Genomic DNA, 15,916 nt, shown 5'->3' with positions numbered 1-15,916 from the left:
AGGTATAGACAGGCAGGAGGTACCTGTTGTGGCAGCCCTGTAGGGGGAATTACTACCGGGACTGCCGGTGGCAGCGTGTTTGTTTCTGTCTGTAGTGCAGACTGCACTTCCTACGGGCTGCACTACAGTAACCATCGGCGGGGCATGGGGAATGGCTCTGCGGGCCACGGGTTGAAGACCCCTGCCCTAAGCTATTGGTAGAGAACATGCTGTATTTAGAGCTGTAGAATACCTTTGCAGAGCGGCCCAACATCATGAAGTGTAATTGCCATGCTGGTGTCTTTACAAATGCTGCTATATTTGCAGTGACTGTTTTCGCCTCACATTATTCAGAGTGTGATAAACAAGGTGTTCTTAACAGCCGCAGAGAACACAATGCTCTCAAAATATTTAAGAATCATATGTATATAAATTGTCTTAAACTACTATGAATGTGGCATTTCACTCGTTCTTATGGAGATCTGATGTTTGGTGATCACAGTAAGGTCCTAGTTTTCCTCAGGAAATGTGCATATAAAATAAATATTTGCTCTGGCGTATAGAACAGTTTCTATTGCTAAGGAAGCATATAAAATGCCAGTGACAGGTTTGGCTGGAACAGAAGGCAATGATTGTACTGGATTCATTAACTGCTCTGTTGCCTTGCTACAACCATTGACATTCAGTGCCAGAAACCTATGCTGATCACAGCATTACACAAACCCCACACAGGCCTGTTACAATGTAATCCCCCCCATCCCCCCTCCCCTTCCCTTGGAGAGAAAAGGACAAATGAGCTGTTGCCATGCCACATTTTACAAACATGCCCAAAACTGCAAAGAACATTTAACAGTGTTTTTAATATGTAATCATTATTTCCAGAATGTTATCTGAACAGTTCAACACTCTGATTATAAAACACACTGCAAAACAAAATACTTGTTATACAAAAACAAGAGGTAGTATATGCATTTAAATATTTCTTTGGAGTTAGTAAAACGTTATTTAGATTTAAGTTCATGATGTGCAAAATACAGTATTAACGAACGTCCGTTTCCAAACATGAATTAGGACACTGTACTGAAGAGCTTTTGTTCATGTCTGAGAACAAGTGGGCCAGCCTTTTCCTTAAGCCTCCCTTATTATACATTACATTCAGCTTCTCATGACTGTACATGAAAACAAAGCTCTCCCATCTGTCGTGGATTAATGTTTAAACATTGGAGGACACTAGGCATTGCATCTTGTATTCACGTTAGTCAAATATTCTGACATACACACACACACACACACACACACACACACGTAACTCAAGGTTTTTGAATTCACAAGAAAGATTGACAGCAAAACATGGCTGAAGCGGATATGGAAATGCTCCTGGTCCATACTTGAGTAGTCTTTGGCATATGAGGAATTATTATTATTCAACCACATAAAAAAAAAAAAAAAAAAAAACTCAGCAGCCACGAAACTTCAACCCAGTCTCTCATGACTGAGCCATGAAAGGACTTGCTCCACGCCTCTTCTATAAGACCTTCAGAAACGTTACCCAGTTTATCTTAACCAATCATGACGAAGACACTTGTCCTGGAAAGTAAGCAGACTGAATGAGAGGACGACCTGTCTTTGCTTGTGTTACTATACGCAAGGAGGCTTTCTGGGGCTCTGTAATTCAGAAAGATAAAAGTGGCTCACTAGATTACCCAGGTAAGACAAATAAATAAGACACCCACAGAATTAACAAACATTGTTGACCAGTATGAATTTCCTGTGACACTGTCAGTCTCAGGTTATCTGAGGGAATCATACATTGGGTACACATTAGAACCGTACACTACATGATATAATGAACGACGGAATGATAGCTCAGTCTTTCATTAAACTGCATAGCCGCACATACGATATGTTTGATTGATCGTGCTGCACGGTCAGACAGTCTCGTATGGCGTCCTCGGGAGAGTGCAATTGTGCATACACATTAAATGATGTGCACGATTTGTCATGCTGATATCGTGTGTGTACCCGGGCCTTCCAGTTGTAATTAACCAAAGTTTGCGTACAAAGAAAGTTAAATAGAACTTTTTGATACATTGAGTAAACAACATTAAGCACATTGTTGAAACACTTCAAAAAAAGAAAACAAATAACCCAAGAAAAGATACATGTGGAGTCTCCCATATACAAATATTAATAATATGGATTTTTTTTAGCGCAACTGAGATAGTGACACTTTTGCTTTTTTATTGTTCAATGTACACAAACTTTGTTTAATACACAAAATTATTATAAATAGGCTATGTGTATAAGGCAGTGGTCTCCAACCTGTAGCTTGCAGTTTTAATTTTGGTAGCTCACCTAGCTGCAGTACTGCCAAGTCAACTAGGAGGAAATTACCTCTGATGTGAGCGCCCCGCGGCGTCGACACCATGGGTGGAGCCACAGGGAAGCACATCAGGTGATTTCCGCAGCCTCTACAGCAATCACCTGATGTGCTTCCCTGTGGTTCCACCCACAGCATCTACGCTATGGCAAGGCAAGTGCCAGAAAATCACACAGCAGCCCTGAATTTATCTTTTGCTCCTCTACTACATGTACCTCCTTGGAGCCAGTAATTAACAGTGAAAGGTGCCTGTGCTTACATTTTATTTACAAACTACAACAATAACGCTGTAATAATTAAATGCATTGTTGTTTTCTATTAAACATTTTTTTTCAATTTTCATTAAATGACCTTCAATTATTCGGTTAGTAGCCAATTTTTTTTTCTGCAATTTTAGTAGCTCTTCAGGAGGTTTAATTTTACTAAAGTAGCTCACACCTCAGTTAAGGTGGGCGACCACTGGTATAAGGTATATATAAAACATAAATGCATGCTGTGTTTAGACTTGGGTCCCATTCCCAAGATACCTCATTATGGTATGGATATATTCCAAAATATGGAAACATCCGGTATCCAAAATACTTCTAGTCTCAAGCATTCTGGATATAGAAGACCCGACCTGTAGTCATGTATTTTTATTCAGCTTAAAACCACAAGTTAGGTTGGTTCCCCTGTATTGTTCAGGTAATCCAGCACAAGATGTGTTACTGCCAGGAGAGCCCGGGGGGGGGGGGGGGGGGGGTGTGTGTGTGTGTGTGTGTGTGTGTGTGTGTGTGTGTGTGTGTGTGTGTGTGTGTGTGTGTGTGTGTGTGTGTGTCTTCCCTTCAGCTGCTCCAGTTTCCTTCCACAGTCCAAAAAATGAGGTCGATATATGAAAGTGTGCATAAGTGTCTGTGTACAGGATAATGATAAAGATGACTTATTGTTTTGTCCTGAATTTCCATGTAACATCTGTGATTATTGTATTCTCCTTTAAGGAGTAGACTTTATATTCAACTCTAGTTGTATGGAGAGCAGCTCAGGTGATGGGGGCAACACTTGCACCCTTAAGTTATTGATGAAAACTGATTAAAGCTGTAGCAGCAACAAGTTGATTTTCAGTATACAGATGTTGTGTTTTACATATATGGGTATATTATTGAATAGTCTATTACAGTTGTGCATTTATAGGTGATACCATATAGTGAACATGAAAAAAAAACCATAAGTGATAGTTCAAAGGTGGGTTGGATTTAAAAGAAAAACAAAAAGCACAAATAGTGCAACATGGTTATCCAACCTCTATAGGTTTCCCCAAACATGGAACCAGCAGTGTGTGTGTCCAAGTCTAGGAAATGACCCAGCCTAACAATAAAAGTAATATACAAATTGCTGCTGACAGACATTATATTGTGACTGACAATGACGCACTGGTTTATGACCAAAGACCTAAGGTATCCTACCTGGGGCAGTGTTCTGGCTAACGCCTTGTAGAGGCTGGCCTCCCTCTCGCTTTTTTAGATACTTATGATCCAAGCCTACTTGCTCTCCACTGAAAGAACACAAAATCCATTTATTAGGCTCCTCAGTGTCTTGGAAACAGCGCAAGCAAAAAACAAAGCTGTTTTGTATTTCTGAATGCAGCCTCGGAGAGTAATCTCCTCCGGCAGGATCTCAGCAGGTTAGCTTCCATAAAATATAAGCAGAGAAGGAAGCAAGAAGGCCGCATCACAGGGACTGTGAGGAAGTACTTACTTCTCTTTATTTGCATTTTGAGATGAACCTTGCGGGAGACTTGCTTTAGTTAGTGGATTATTGTACTGAACCTTAAAGAGAGGAGATTAATTTAATGGACAGCTGCTAAAATGTAAAACTATGCGCACACACACACAAAAAGCAGGTCTCAAATGCATGTACAGTCACAACCCTTTCTCCATACAGTTTCCTTACCCGTGGACCTGTGCGTATTACCTCCAGAGAGGACGCAGCAGGTGCAATATAAGGTATAACTGGATACGAGGAGGGGAGTGGGTAGTTTATTCGAGAGCTGTGGAACGGTATCCTGTTTTCTGGCTGTAAAAGAAATAAAGAAAGATGTGGAATGACTGTATATAAAATACATTATTAGACTTAGTAATGGAAGTACACAGTATATGTGACTTAATCGTTCAACAAATTACTTACCATTTGGCTGGATGATACATTTGTTCTGAAGGGGGCACTGGCTGGATTGGAACTCACAGACTGGTTCTCATTAAGTTGCTTATTTAACCAGGAAATAACTGAATAAAGGTAATATGGAAAATTACTTAGGTTTACCTACAAAACAGATGTCACAACAAATTGACTTCAGTATCTACGCCCAACTGGGCCATCTAATCTTTAACAGTCATGTGTGAGACTAAGGGGCCTATATATATCTCAAGCGGTTTTTGTTTTTATTTTACTTAAAATAATGTAGAACTGCAGTTTCTGCATAATTTTATGTATTGTTCTTAAGTATTAATGGCACAATGCAGGAGATTTCACTGGCAGAGTGCTAATTAGCACTTCAGATCGCAGTCCCCATTATTATGAATGGGGACTGCGATCTGACCCAGATTTACTTTACTCCAAAAAGCAAAGCTATTTGGAGTTTAGCCCCAGTAGTTTACACCATCTTCAGATGTAAACTACTGTAGGCCTATGGGGGCTCCAATAGCAGAAGAGATCTTTCGATCTCTCTGGCAGCCCCGGCCCACCACGGAAGCTGACGCTGTGCGCATGCGCAGTGTCAGCTTCCCCCGGAGAAGTCTTTCACTTCTGTGAATGACTTCTACAATTTGCCAGGGCTATAACTCGCAGGGACAGCGGATTATGCAACCGCTGAGCGTGGGAGTTCCCCTTTGTACCTAGCGGAAATATTGTCATTAAAAATTAAAATATCCCTGACGATATGGATAGATGAAGTCAAAATAAAAATAAATACATCAATGTGTTTACAGTCAAACACTGGCATTTTTCTTGCACAGTGGTGCTTCCTGTCACTGGTGCATTCCATGATTGTCTTGTGGTTTAAGCCATCGTACATTTACACCAAACCCTTGTGTGCACTGGCAGCAGTATGGCAAATGCAGAGGAAACAGGATGTACCACGAGGGCACATAAAGCTCATTGGACACAATTGAAGGGCAGATCTGCAGATATAAGAACTAAGAAAAACCCTTATATAATTATTTGTTTTCACCATTCTCATTTGTTTTAAGCAGCTCCTTGCTCTCCTCCAACTTCCCTTCTGTTTGTTGAAGTTGCCGATGCAGTTTTTCTACCTGAAATAAAGAAAAAGATTTTTTTTTTTTTTATGTTATTTCAGAATTTAAAACCTCTCTATATACATTCAATGATTTTATCAAGGACATACATTCATTGGTCAATGTTCCACACACTCGTTTTCCCAATTTACATAGAACTACACCAGCATGTTTACAACAGATAAGGTTTTGCCTAATTCAATGTTAAAACCAGATATAACGTTGTAAATCTCTCATCCCTATTAAAAAGAAGAGTTATGGTATAACATACCTTTGTTAATGCTTTCTTCGAGGTCCAAAGGGTCCACAGGAATTACCTTGGGGGTATGTGGTTGATGTGATCCAGGCACCAAACAGTTACAAGCTTTAGCTCCCAGGATGCACTGGGTCCTCCTCCATATATACCCCACCCCTGGCTACATACAATTTATTAGTTTGTTACCAAGCCCAAGGCAGGAGAAGGCTAGAGGAGAAGGAAGGACAATTGTACATCAGAAACACTCTCTCTAAGAAGAGACAATCATTGAAATACAAAAGAAAAAAAAAAAAAAAAAGATTACCCAATAACACCAGGTGTGTAAGGGTGGGTGCCCTGTGGACCTCGAAGAAAAAGTTAACAAAAGGTATGTGTATACCACAACTCTTATTTTCTTCTTCAGTTCCATAGGGTCCACAGGAATTACCTTGGGGATGTCCCAAAGCAGTTCCCTTAAGGGTGGGGATGCTCCTGTAAGGCAGAAAGGAGAATCCAACGCCCAAAGGAAGCATCCTGAGAGGCAAAAGTATCAAATGCGTAAACTTTGACAAAAGTGTGGATGGAAGACCACGTGGCTGCCTTGCAGAATTGTTCAGCTGAGGCACCACGACGGAACGCCCACAATGGTCCCTCAGATCGAGTAGAATGTGCTGTCACTGTGTTTGGAACAAAGAGATCATGTATACCCTGACGACTTAGGAAGTCTGCTTCCCAGTTGAGGACTCCTGGTATGAATACTGCAGAGATTGCTGGAAGATGACATCTGTCCAGACCAGAATTTTTGTCACTTACGCCATGGCAACCAGACTTTGTGTGCCTCCCTGATGATTGAAGTAGGCTACTGCGGTCGCGTTGTCGGACTGTATCTAGAAAGGCCTGCCCTTCAGTATATCCTGTGCCTGAACGAGTTCTCTGAATACTGCACAAAGTCCCAGGATGTTTATGGATAGGTGACCCTTCCTTGGTCGTCTATCTTCCCTGAAAGGTGTTCCGACCCGTCACTGCGCCCCATCCGCGAAGGCTGGCATCCGTAGTGAGGAGCACCCAATCTGGAATCCAGAAGAGATGACCCCTGTTCAGACAAAACGTCTGCAACTACCATGAGAGGGGAAGCCGAACCTCTGGAGAAAGACTGCTCATTTGTGACTTTATTAACTGGTACTCTCCGCTCCATCGGGAGAGGATCAGCTGTTGCAGTGGTCTGGAGTGGAACTGAGCATATTGCACCATGTCGAAGGTGGACACAATGGACCCCAAAACCTGCATCGCTGAGTGGATAGACACCGTCAGATTGCGGAGAAATCCGTGAACCCGTAATTGAAGGGCCCCAATCTGGTCTCCTGGCAGAAATATCCTTTGTGCCAGGGAATCCAGGAGTGCACCATATGTTATATTGGAGAAAGTGATGATTTTTTCCAATTTATGATCCAGCCGTATCTGTGTAGGCAGGAAATAGTCAGTTTGAGATGATGCTGTAATACCTCTGGAAACTGTGCAAATATCAGGAGGTCTGACTCCCTGACGCCTGAGGAAGGCCGTCAGTACGGCCATTATCTTGGTAAAGACCCACGGAGCTGTTGACAAACCAAAAGGCAGCACCTGAAATTGGAAAATGTTGCTACAGAACCGCAAACCGCAGAAACTTTTGCTTGGAAGGTGTAATTGGCATATGCAGAAACGCATCCTGGATGTCCAAGGACACCATAAAATCTCCCAGTTCCATTGCCAGAACAATTGACCGAAGAGCTTCCATACAGAACTTGGGCAGCCGGATAAATCTGTTGAGACCTTTCAAATTCATAATAGGCCGGTGGGACCCATTGGGCTTCTGGATCAAAAAGAGATTGGAATAATAACTGTGACCGGACGCCTTTCGCCTAGGCCGGCCCTGGTCACGTGGGCGTGTAACGGATGCTGCCACCACCAAACTACCATCGGCGTTTGGAACCGCTTTTTACGTACAATCAGGCTCCTGCCTAGGCACCTGGAACCGCTTCTGCTGCGTATGCGTTTGACTAACTGCGGACACACCTCCTGTTTGGTGTCGGCTATATCCTCCTGATCCCTCGCAATGGACCAGGTCTGCACGGTAGCTTGGCAGAGGGCTTGAACTTGGAGACACGGAGCTCTTACCCAGAACAGCAGGAGAACGCAATAGCGTTTTGCGCAATTCTGTTGGTCGCAGGATTGAGATACAGTTGAATTCAGGCAAGATGTTTATTGCTCAAAGTCTTAAAGAAGACCCTCCCTTCCGCCTGAAGGGGAATATCACACAGAAATCAAACAGCAATTCTTCACAAAGGATTTCCAAAGATGTACCACATACAGGAATCTTAGCAGCTCTTCTCCTCAAAGAAGTTACAGGGTTGTACCACACAGCAGAGGCTCACAGGCCCTTTATATATAGTCAGAAAACACACTACAGCATGGTGACATCCTCCCACAGTTGGTCTTGTAACCATCTATCCCAAAAGTAATTACAACTCACATTCCACAGGAACTGGTTATTTACTCTCATCCTTTGATACATTTATCACACAGTGACAAAATATCTATGTAGTAGAATAACCAGCAATAGTATTCGCTTTGGTCTTCCTGCAATAATCATGAAAAACAAACATTTTTTCCTCAGAAGTGCACACACACAGGAGGTAGTCTCAGGCCATGTCACAGGAAGTTATGGCCATTTGACTGTCTTCACACCTTCATACAGAAAGCTTCCAGCCAGAGTTCACTGACCATAACAGGTCTTTCTTTTCATCAGACCTCCTGATAAGGGAATGGCAATTAGCATCTAGTTTCCTACAACAGAGGCTGCTAATGTCATATACAAAAGTGCATTTAAAACCAGTTTACATTTAAAATCATACATTTTAAAAACATGTCCTTGCTCAGTGCTGCACATACCATCTTGAATACGTTTTTATGTTTAAACACTCGGCACCTAGCACCGGTAATACATTTAAACATGGCGCCAAGCGCCTTTTGTCTCTTTAAATATGATGCCGCAACACAGGGGGTTAACCCTTCCAGCGCCGTGGCAACATTTTAAACATGTGGTCAGCTTCCGGCCACAATAACCCTTTTTCTTTGTTGATGCAACAGAATACCCCTGAATCCAGCAGGGAACGAATGGTCTGTTGGAGTGCTAAGGCCTTTGCAGACTCCGAGGGAGGAGTTGTGCAAAAAAATCCTTTGTGGGGGACTTTTCCAGAAAGTAAGGGCGTACCCTCGAGAGACCACTGCCTGGACCGAGGCATCTGTTGTGGTGTGATGGCAGGTATCCGAAAACTGAAGACGGCCTCCCACCCTGGGATTCCCCAGGGGGAGGCCCGCCCCATCAGGCCGAGGGTTTAACATCTGACTTCAAAGCCGGACGTCTAATTGCCCAAGATCTCTTAGTTTGCAGCCTCTTACGAGAAATGGGTTGTCTAAAGGAAGACTAACCTTTCGCTTTTCTTTGTTGGCGAAAGGCTCGAAATGACGACTGCATAGGTCTAGGGGTAGTCATTGAAGGAAGACCAGCCACTTTGGAAGCTGCCAGAGTAGCTACAATCTTATCCAATTCTGTGCCAAATAGAATACCGCCAGTAAACGGCAGGAATTCCAAAGCCTTTCTGGACCCTGCATCTGCTTTCCAGTCCCTTGACCATAGAGCTCTGTGAGCAATAACGGAGGCAGCTGATGCCTTAGAATCCAGAATACCAGCGTTTAATGCCGCCTCTCCCAGATAGGAGGGCTGCCTCCTTGATATAGGATATAAACGTCAGCTGCTCTCTGGAAGAGTATTTTCCAGTGCCCCTGTCCATTCTTCAATGGCCTTAGATACCCAGGCCGTGGCCATGGCCAGGCGGGCAACAGCTCCTGACAGAGAAAAAAAACGCCTTGAGACAGGCTTCAAGTTTTCTATCTGTGGAATCCTTAAGGGAGGATGCAGATGGTATGGGCAATGTGGCGCTCTTAACCAGATGTGCCACATGAGCATTCATAGTCGGCGGAACTTCCCATCTAGCACATTTGTCAGGTGGGAGGGGGTATAAAGCTGCAACCTTCTTTGTAACATGGAATCATCTATCAGGAGAACTCCATGCTTCCCCCATAAGTTCGAGAGTTGCTCAGATTTAGGAAACTCAGCCTTAACAACCCTCTGGTGCTTGAACACCGGAGCCTTCCAAGGTTCTGGCTCTTCACTATCTGTGTTTGAAATAGTTTTGACCGCCCTAATCAAGGAGGGAATATTCACTATTGCCATGATGGTTGTCCTCTCCTGAGAGAAGCCCTGTACCTCTTCAAATTCATCTAAAGTTGCATCAGAATCTGCAGCCTGGACAGACTGTTAGGAAGCAGTAGACCGCCTTCTGGTTTTAGGAACGACCAGCCTGGGGACGGAGCAATAGTATGGCTTGAGTGGGCATAAACATCCATCCAGGAAGGGTGCATAGGAGGCATAAACATAGTAGGTTGTAGCTGCTGAGGGTACCCCGTAGTAGGGGTCAGCATTGGTGTAGATAAACGGTTCACAACCTGCACCATAATCTGAGAAAAAGGAAGCCCAAGCAGGTTCCTGCCCTGGAGCAGGTAGGCTGGACTGATGTGGTGGCGCCTTATAGCAGCTACCACACAATCCATCCTGTATGAACTCCTGAGGGGACAAGCCAGCCTGACAGGCCATACATGAAACCAGCACAGGGGCTTTAGCCTCATGTTTCTCCTTATCTTTTGACATAATATCATACAATGTTATGCCAAACAATACAATGTGACAGTGTTCCCCCCCAAAACTACCCCCACACCTGTAGCAGAGGGTTATGAGGAGAAATAGCAGTAATAGTTATTGCTGACAGTTATTCAGAAAAAAAGGCAGTATAACTTACAGAAGTCACATACAATACAATGATATATCTGTATATATGCAATAAGCTCTTGGTCAACTACAAAAAGCACAAAAGCTTAGTAGGATATTGAGTTCTGTATAACCTGGTCACCTAAGGAGAGGTATAACAAGAGATATGGTAAGAACTTACCTTTGTTATCTCTGTTTCTACGAAGTCCATAGGGTCCACAGGGTTGACCTTGGGGTATAGCTGGATCTGGATCCACGGGCACCACGCAGTTAAAGCTTTGCTGCTCCCAGGATGCACTTGGGTCCGTCCTCCTCTATACCCCGCCCCCGGCCACAGGCACCTCAGTTGGTAAGCAGCTAAGGCCGGAGGAGGAGACTAAACAGAGAGAAGGAAGACTGGAACACACAAGAAACCATACTCACAGAAATGGGAGACGGAAAACCGGTGACCAGCCACACAGCCCATATGAAGCCAGGTGCGTCAGGGCGGGCGCCCTGTGGACCCTATGGACTTCGTAGAAACAGAGATAACAAAGGTAAGTTCTTACCATATCTCTTGTTTTCTACATCAGGGTCCATAGGGAGTCCACAGGGTTGACCTTGGGGATGTCCCAAAGCAGTTCAACTAAGGGCGGGGACGCTCCTGTGCTGAAAGGAGTACCCAGCGCCCAAAGGATGCATCCTGAGAGGCGAAGGTGTCAAACGCATAGAACCTCAAAAACGTTTGAATGGAAGACCAAGTGGCCGCCTTACACAGCTGAACAGCGGAGGCGCCACGTCTAGCAGCCCAAGAGGGACCCACAGAACGAGTGGAATGAGCCTTAACAGAGGCTGGCACAGGTAAACCCTCCTGTGCATAAGCCTCGGAAATAACAGAACGAAGCCAACGGGCTAACGTTTGCTTGTTGGCAGGCCAACCCCTCTTGTGAAAACCGAAGAGGACAAACAATGAATCCGACTTCCTAACCGGAGCAGTCCGGTCCACATAGATTCTAAGTGCCCGGACTACATCTAAGGAAGCCTCACCAGCTGAAAGATCAGGTGACTGAAAAGCTGGCACAACGAGTTCCTGATTAATGTGGAACTTTGAGACCACTTTGGGCAAAAACTCAGGACGAGTGCGGAGCACCGCTCTGTCCTGATGAAAAATCAGAAAAGGGGGGCGACAGGAAAGCGCCCCCAACTCTGACACCCTCCTGGCAGAAGCAATTGCTAGGAGAAAAACGGTCTTGAACGTCAGCCACTTGAGGTCCACCACCTCAGGAGGCTCAAAAGGAGGACCCTGCAAGACCCGTAGCACCACCGCCAAGTCCCAAGGAGCCACAGGAGGCACGAAGGGAGGCTGTATCCTGAGAACACCCTGGAAAAAGGTGTGAACATCCGGTAGTGTAGCAATCCGTCGCTGAAACCACATGGACAAAGCAGACACATGAACCTTCAGAGAGGCCAGGCGTAAGCCGAGGTCCAAACCTGATTGGAGGAACTCCAAGATTCTGGAAACCCGGAACACCTGAGGATCATAGTTTCTGGATTCACACCACTGAAAGTAAGTGCGCCACACCCTGTGGTAAATCCGTGCGGAGGCAGGCTTGCGTGCCCTAAGCATGGTACCAATGACCGAACTGGAGAAACCCCTAGACCTCAAGACGGCTGTCTCAAGAGCCACGCCGTCAAAGACAGCCGACCCAGATCCGGGTAAAGGCAGGGCCCTTGAGACAACAGGTCCCGACGCTGAGGAAGAAGGTACGGAGCGTCGATGGAGAGACACCTCAGATCGGAGTACCAAGGACGTCTGGGCCACGCCAGAGCAACCAGCACGAGCATGCCGCCGTCCTGCTTGAATTTCCGCAGAACCCGAGGAAGTAAGGATATCGAAGGAAACAGATACGCCAGGTGAAACGTCCATTTCACCGACAGCGCGTCTACCAGACTGGCGCCTGCGTCTCTTGTCCTTGACCCGTAAACGGGCAACTTGTGATTGTGACGGGAGGCCATCAAGTCCAGCTCCGGCAGCCCCCACCTGTCCACGAGTAGCTGAAACACCTCTGGGTGAAGCGACCATTCCCCGGGATGCACGTCGTGACGGCTGAGGAAGTCCGCCTCCCAATTGAGGACTGCGGGAATGAAGACTGCCGAGATCGCTGGAATGTGACACTCCGCCCAAGCAAGGATGCGAGACACCTCCGACATCGCTGCCCGACTTCGAGTTCCTCCTTGGTGGTTGATATACGCCACCGTGGTGGCGTTGTCGGACTGCACCTGAACCGCCTTTCCGTGAAGAGCGGGACCGGACGACTGCAGGGCCCGATAAACCGCCCGCAGTTCCAGAATGTTGATGGGAAGAAGAGCTTCTTCCGCAGACCAACGACCCTGAAGTGACAACGAGCCGGTCACTGCCCCCCAACCCCGAAGACTGGCATCCGTCGTGAGCAGGACCCAGTCCGGGATCCAAAAGGGGCGCCCCTCGACCAGATGAGATGTCTGAAGCCACCAAGCCAAAGACTGCCGAACCTCCGGGGACAACACCAGCAACTGAGAGCGGATCCGGTGAGGTAATCCGTTCCATTCCGATAGAATCAGCCCCTGCAGGGGCCGGGAATGGAACTGGGCAAATTCCACCATGTCGAATGTTGACACCATGGAGCCCAAAACCCTCATAGCCGAATGGACCGACAGGCGGCAACTGCTCAGGCAACTGTGTATTCTCAGCTGCAGGGAGGAGACCTTCTCCGGGGTCAGGAAGATCCTTTGCTGACGAGAATCCAGCAGGGCTCCCAAATGAACCATCCGCTGAGATGGAATCAGGGAGGACTTTTTCCAATTTATCAGCCACCCGTGCGCTTGTAGGCAAGCGACCGTCAAGTGGAGATGATGAAGCAGTACCTCCGGGGAACTCGCCAGCAACAGGAGGTCGTCCAGATACGGTAGTAGCCGTACATTCTGGTTCCAAAGATGTGCGGCCATGACCGCCATAATCTTCGTGAACACCCTCGGTGCCGTGGAGAGACCAAAGGGTAGCTCCCGGAACTGGTAATGGTGTTGAAGGATAGCGAACCTCAGATACCGCTGGTGCGAAGGTGCTATCGGAACATGGAGGTAGGCGTCCTGGATATCCAGGGACACCATGTAATCCCCCGGTTCCATCGCCAGAATGATGGAACGTAACGTTTCCAACCTGAACTTGGGAACTCTGAGGAATTTGTTCAGAGACTTCAAGTTGAGGATAGGGCGATGAGAACCATTGGGTTTCTGCACCAGAAACAGAGAAGAATAGTACCCCGTCCCTCGTTGTAATTGAGGAACGGGAACAATGACCCCTGCTGTCAGCAAGGACTCTATAGCTTCCTGAATCTGTAAAGACTTGATCGTATCCTGAGAAGGACTCGTGCAGAAAAACTGGTGGGGCGGTCTGTGCCGAAAAGACAGGGCGTACCCCTGGGAGACCACTTCTCGAACCCAGGCATCCGTGGTGGTATTGTGCCAGCACTGGGCAAATAGAAGAAGTCGGCCTCCCACTCTGGGGTCCCCCAGAGGGAAGCCCGTCCCATCAGGCAGAAGGTTTATCTTCCTGCTTGGAAGAAGGGCGCCTGGCACTCCAGGGCTGCTTCTTGGGCTTAGAAGCGGCCTTGGTCGTCGACTGCCTCGGGAAGGACTGACCTTTGGCCTTGCCCTGAACCCGAAAGGACCGAAAAGCAGAGCTCCGTACCTTGGTAGGAGCAGAAGCCAAAGGGAGGAAGGCTGATCAATGCTCTCTGGATCTCCGGAGCATCTTCCGGAAAGGTATCCTCTAAAGCATTGGCCCAGCTCTCGATGGCCTTAGCCACCCAAGAGATGGCCATGGACGGACGGGCCACCGCCCCCGAGAGAGTAGATAGACTTCAAACAAGTCTCCACCTTCCTGTCCGTGGGATCTTTCAAAGAGGAGATCGACGGCAAAGGCAGCGTAGAGCTTTTAATTAAGCGGGTAACGTGGGAATCCACCGCTGGAGGAGTTTCCCACTTCCTGCAATGAGCCTCCGGAAACGGATAGTTCGAAGCCAACCGCTTCTGCGGTTGGAACCTCTTGCTGGGCAACTGCCAGGCCCCTGCCATATGATCCGTCAATTGATCGGACAGGGGAAAAACCGTCGAAGCTACCTTGGCTTTTTTAAAATTAGGGTATTTTGACCTGGGGGCGGGCACATCCTCCTCAATGTGAAGGATGGCCCGCACCGCCCTAACCAATGCCGGCACATTAATGGAAGACTTAGCCTCCATCTCCTGGGCCCCGGCATCCGAGTCAGAGTCCTCATGGATCTCCCAGTCATCCGAAGACACGTCCGTGTCCGTGAACTGAGCCGCCAGTGAAGCTGGAACGGAACGCTTGGACGCCCGTGGGGGCAAATCACTGTGCAACATATTTTGAAAAGCCGATGACGAAGCCGCCAGACTCTGAACAGAGCTGGAGAGGACGTCCACCCAAGGCGGGGGCACTGCCTGAGGATACCCCTGAAAAGGTACCATCGACTGCTGCGGCACCGTGGGGGATTGCACGTATACCGGCAAACCCGCATAAGGACCCACAGTCTGAGACCCGGGAGGAGACTGCATCAGACGAGTCACACCCGGGGAACGGGGGATGGTAGGCTGGGCAACGCCCTAGAAGGGGCCGCAGTCGGGACCGCAAGTCGGTCCGTGATTGACGCCAGCACTTGCGTAAACATCGCCCACGGAGGGTCCTGCGCCACCGGGGGATTAGAGGGTCCAGGTACCAACTGGCACCGCCCGCACAGACCGTCCTGAGACAAATCTGCCCCATCAACCCCTGCCGAACAACGTCGGCAGGAAAACAACACAGGAGCCTCGGAGCGCTCATTCCCCTCATCAGACATGACACAAACTTTTTTTGCAATAAAAGTGTCTCACCGAAACGAGGTAAGGCGTATAACACCCACGCACTCCCAAGTATGCAACCCAAACAGCCCACAATATGGTACTGAGGAGCACACCGCAGTATGTGACGGACCTCACAAATACGTAGATTTATATAAGTGAGGTACCCAGAAAGAACACCCCTCCCCCACGCACCTGCGGGCAGTAGAAGGAAAGGGATAGGTAAAAAGCTGACAGTAAGTAGAAAATAAGCACAGACAGCAGCACTAGCAAAAGTCACATACCATGCAGAGAAGTTATACTCACTGCACCTTCCG

At 47.1% G+C, this 15,916-nt stretch overlaps 1 protein-coding gene across 2 annotated transcripts in view; it reads right to left on the bottom strand.

Moving 5' to 3' along the window:
- Positions 1 to 820: 820 nt before the first annotated feature.
- Positions 821 to 15,916, bottom strand: part of SASS6 (SAS-6 centriolar assembly protein) — a 30,676-nt gene continuing 15,580 nt past the window's right edge. The window contains exons 11-16 of one of the 2 annotated variants that reach the window (XM_088481981.1): positions 5,565 to 5,646; positions 4,523 to 4,620; positions 4,289 to 4,411; positions 4,094 to 4,164; positions 3,802 to 3,890; positions 821 to 1,566 (exon numbers count right to left, since the gene is read on the bottom strand). In XM_088481981.1, coding sequence (XP_088338107.1) covers positions 1,547 to 1,566; positions 3,802 to 3,890; positions 4,094 to 4,164; positions 4,289 to 4,411; positions 4,523 to 4,620; positions 5,565 to 5,646 — 483 coding nt within the window. In that variant the 3' untranslated portion in view covers positions 821 to 1,546. Of the gene's footprint in view, positions 1,645 to 3,801; positions 3,891 to 4,093; positions 4,165 to 4,288; positions 4,412 to 4,522; positions 4,621 to 5,564; positions 5,647 to 15,916 lie in introns of both variants that reach the window. The other variant, XM_088481980.1, reaches the window with a different exon arrangement.

This window comes from Taudactylus pleione, unplaced genomic scaffold (assembly GCF_031769625.1).
Source record: "Taudactylus pleione unplaced genomic scaffold, aTauple2 ptg000017l, whole genome shotgun sequence".
NCBI lineage: Eukaryota > Metazoa > Chordata > Amphibia > Anura > Myobatrachidae > Taudactylus > Taudactylus pleione.
This window is presented reverse-complemented; position numbering and strand designations above follow the sequence as displayed.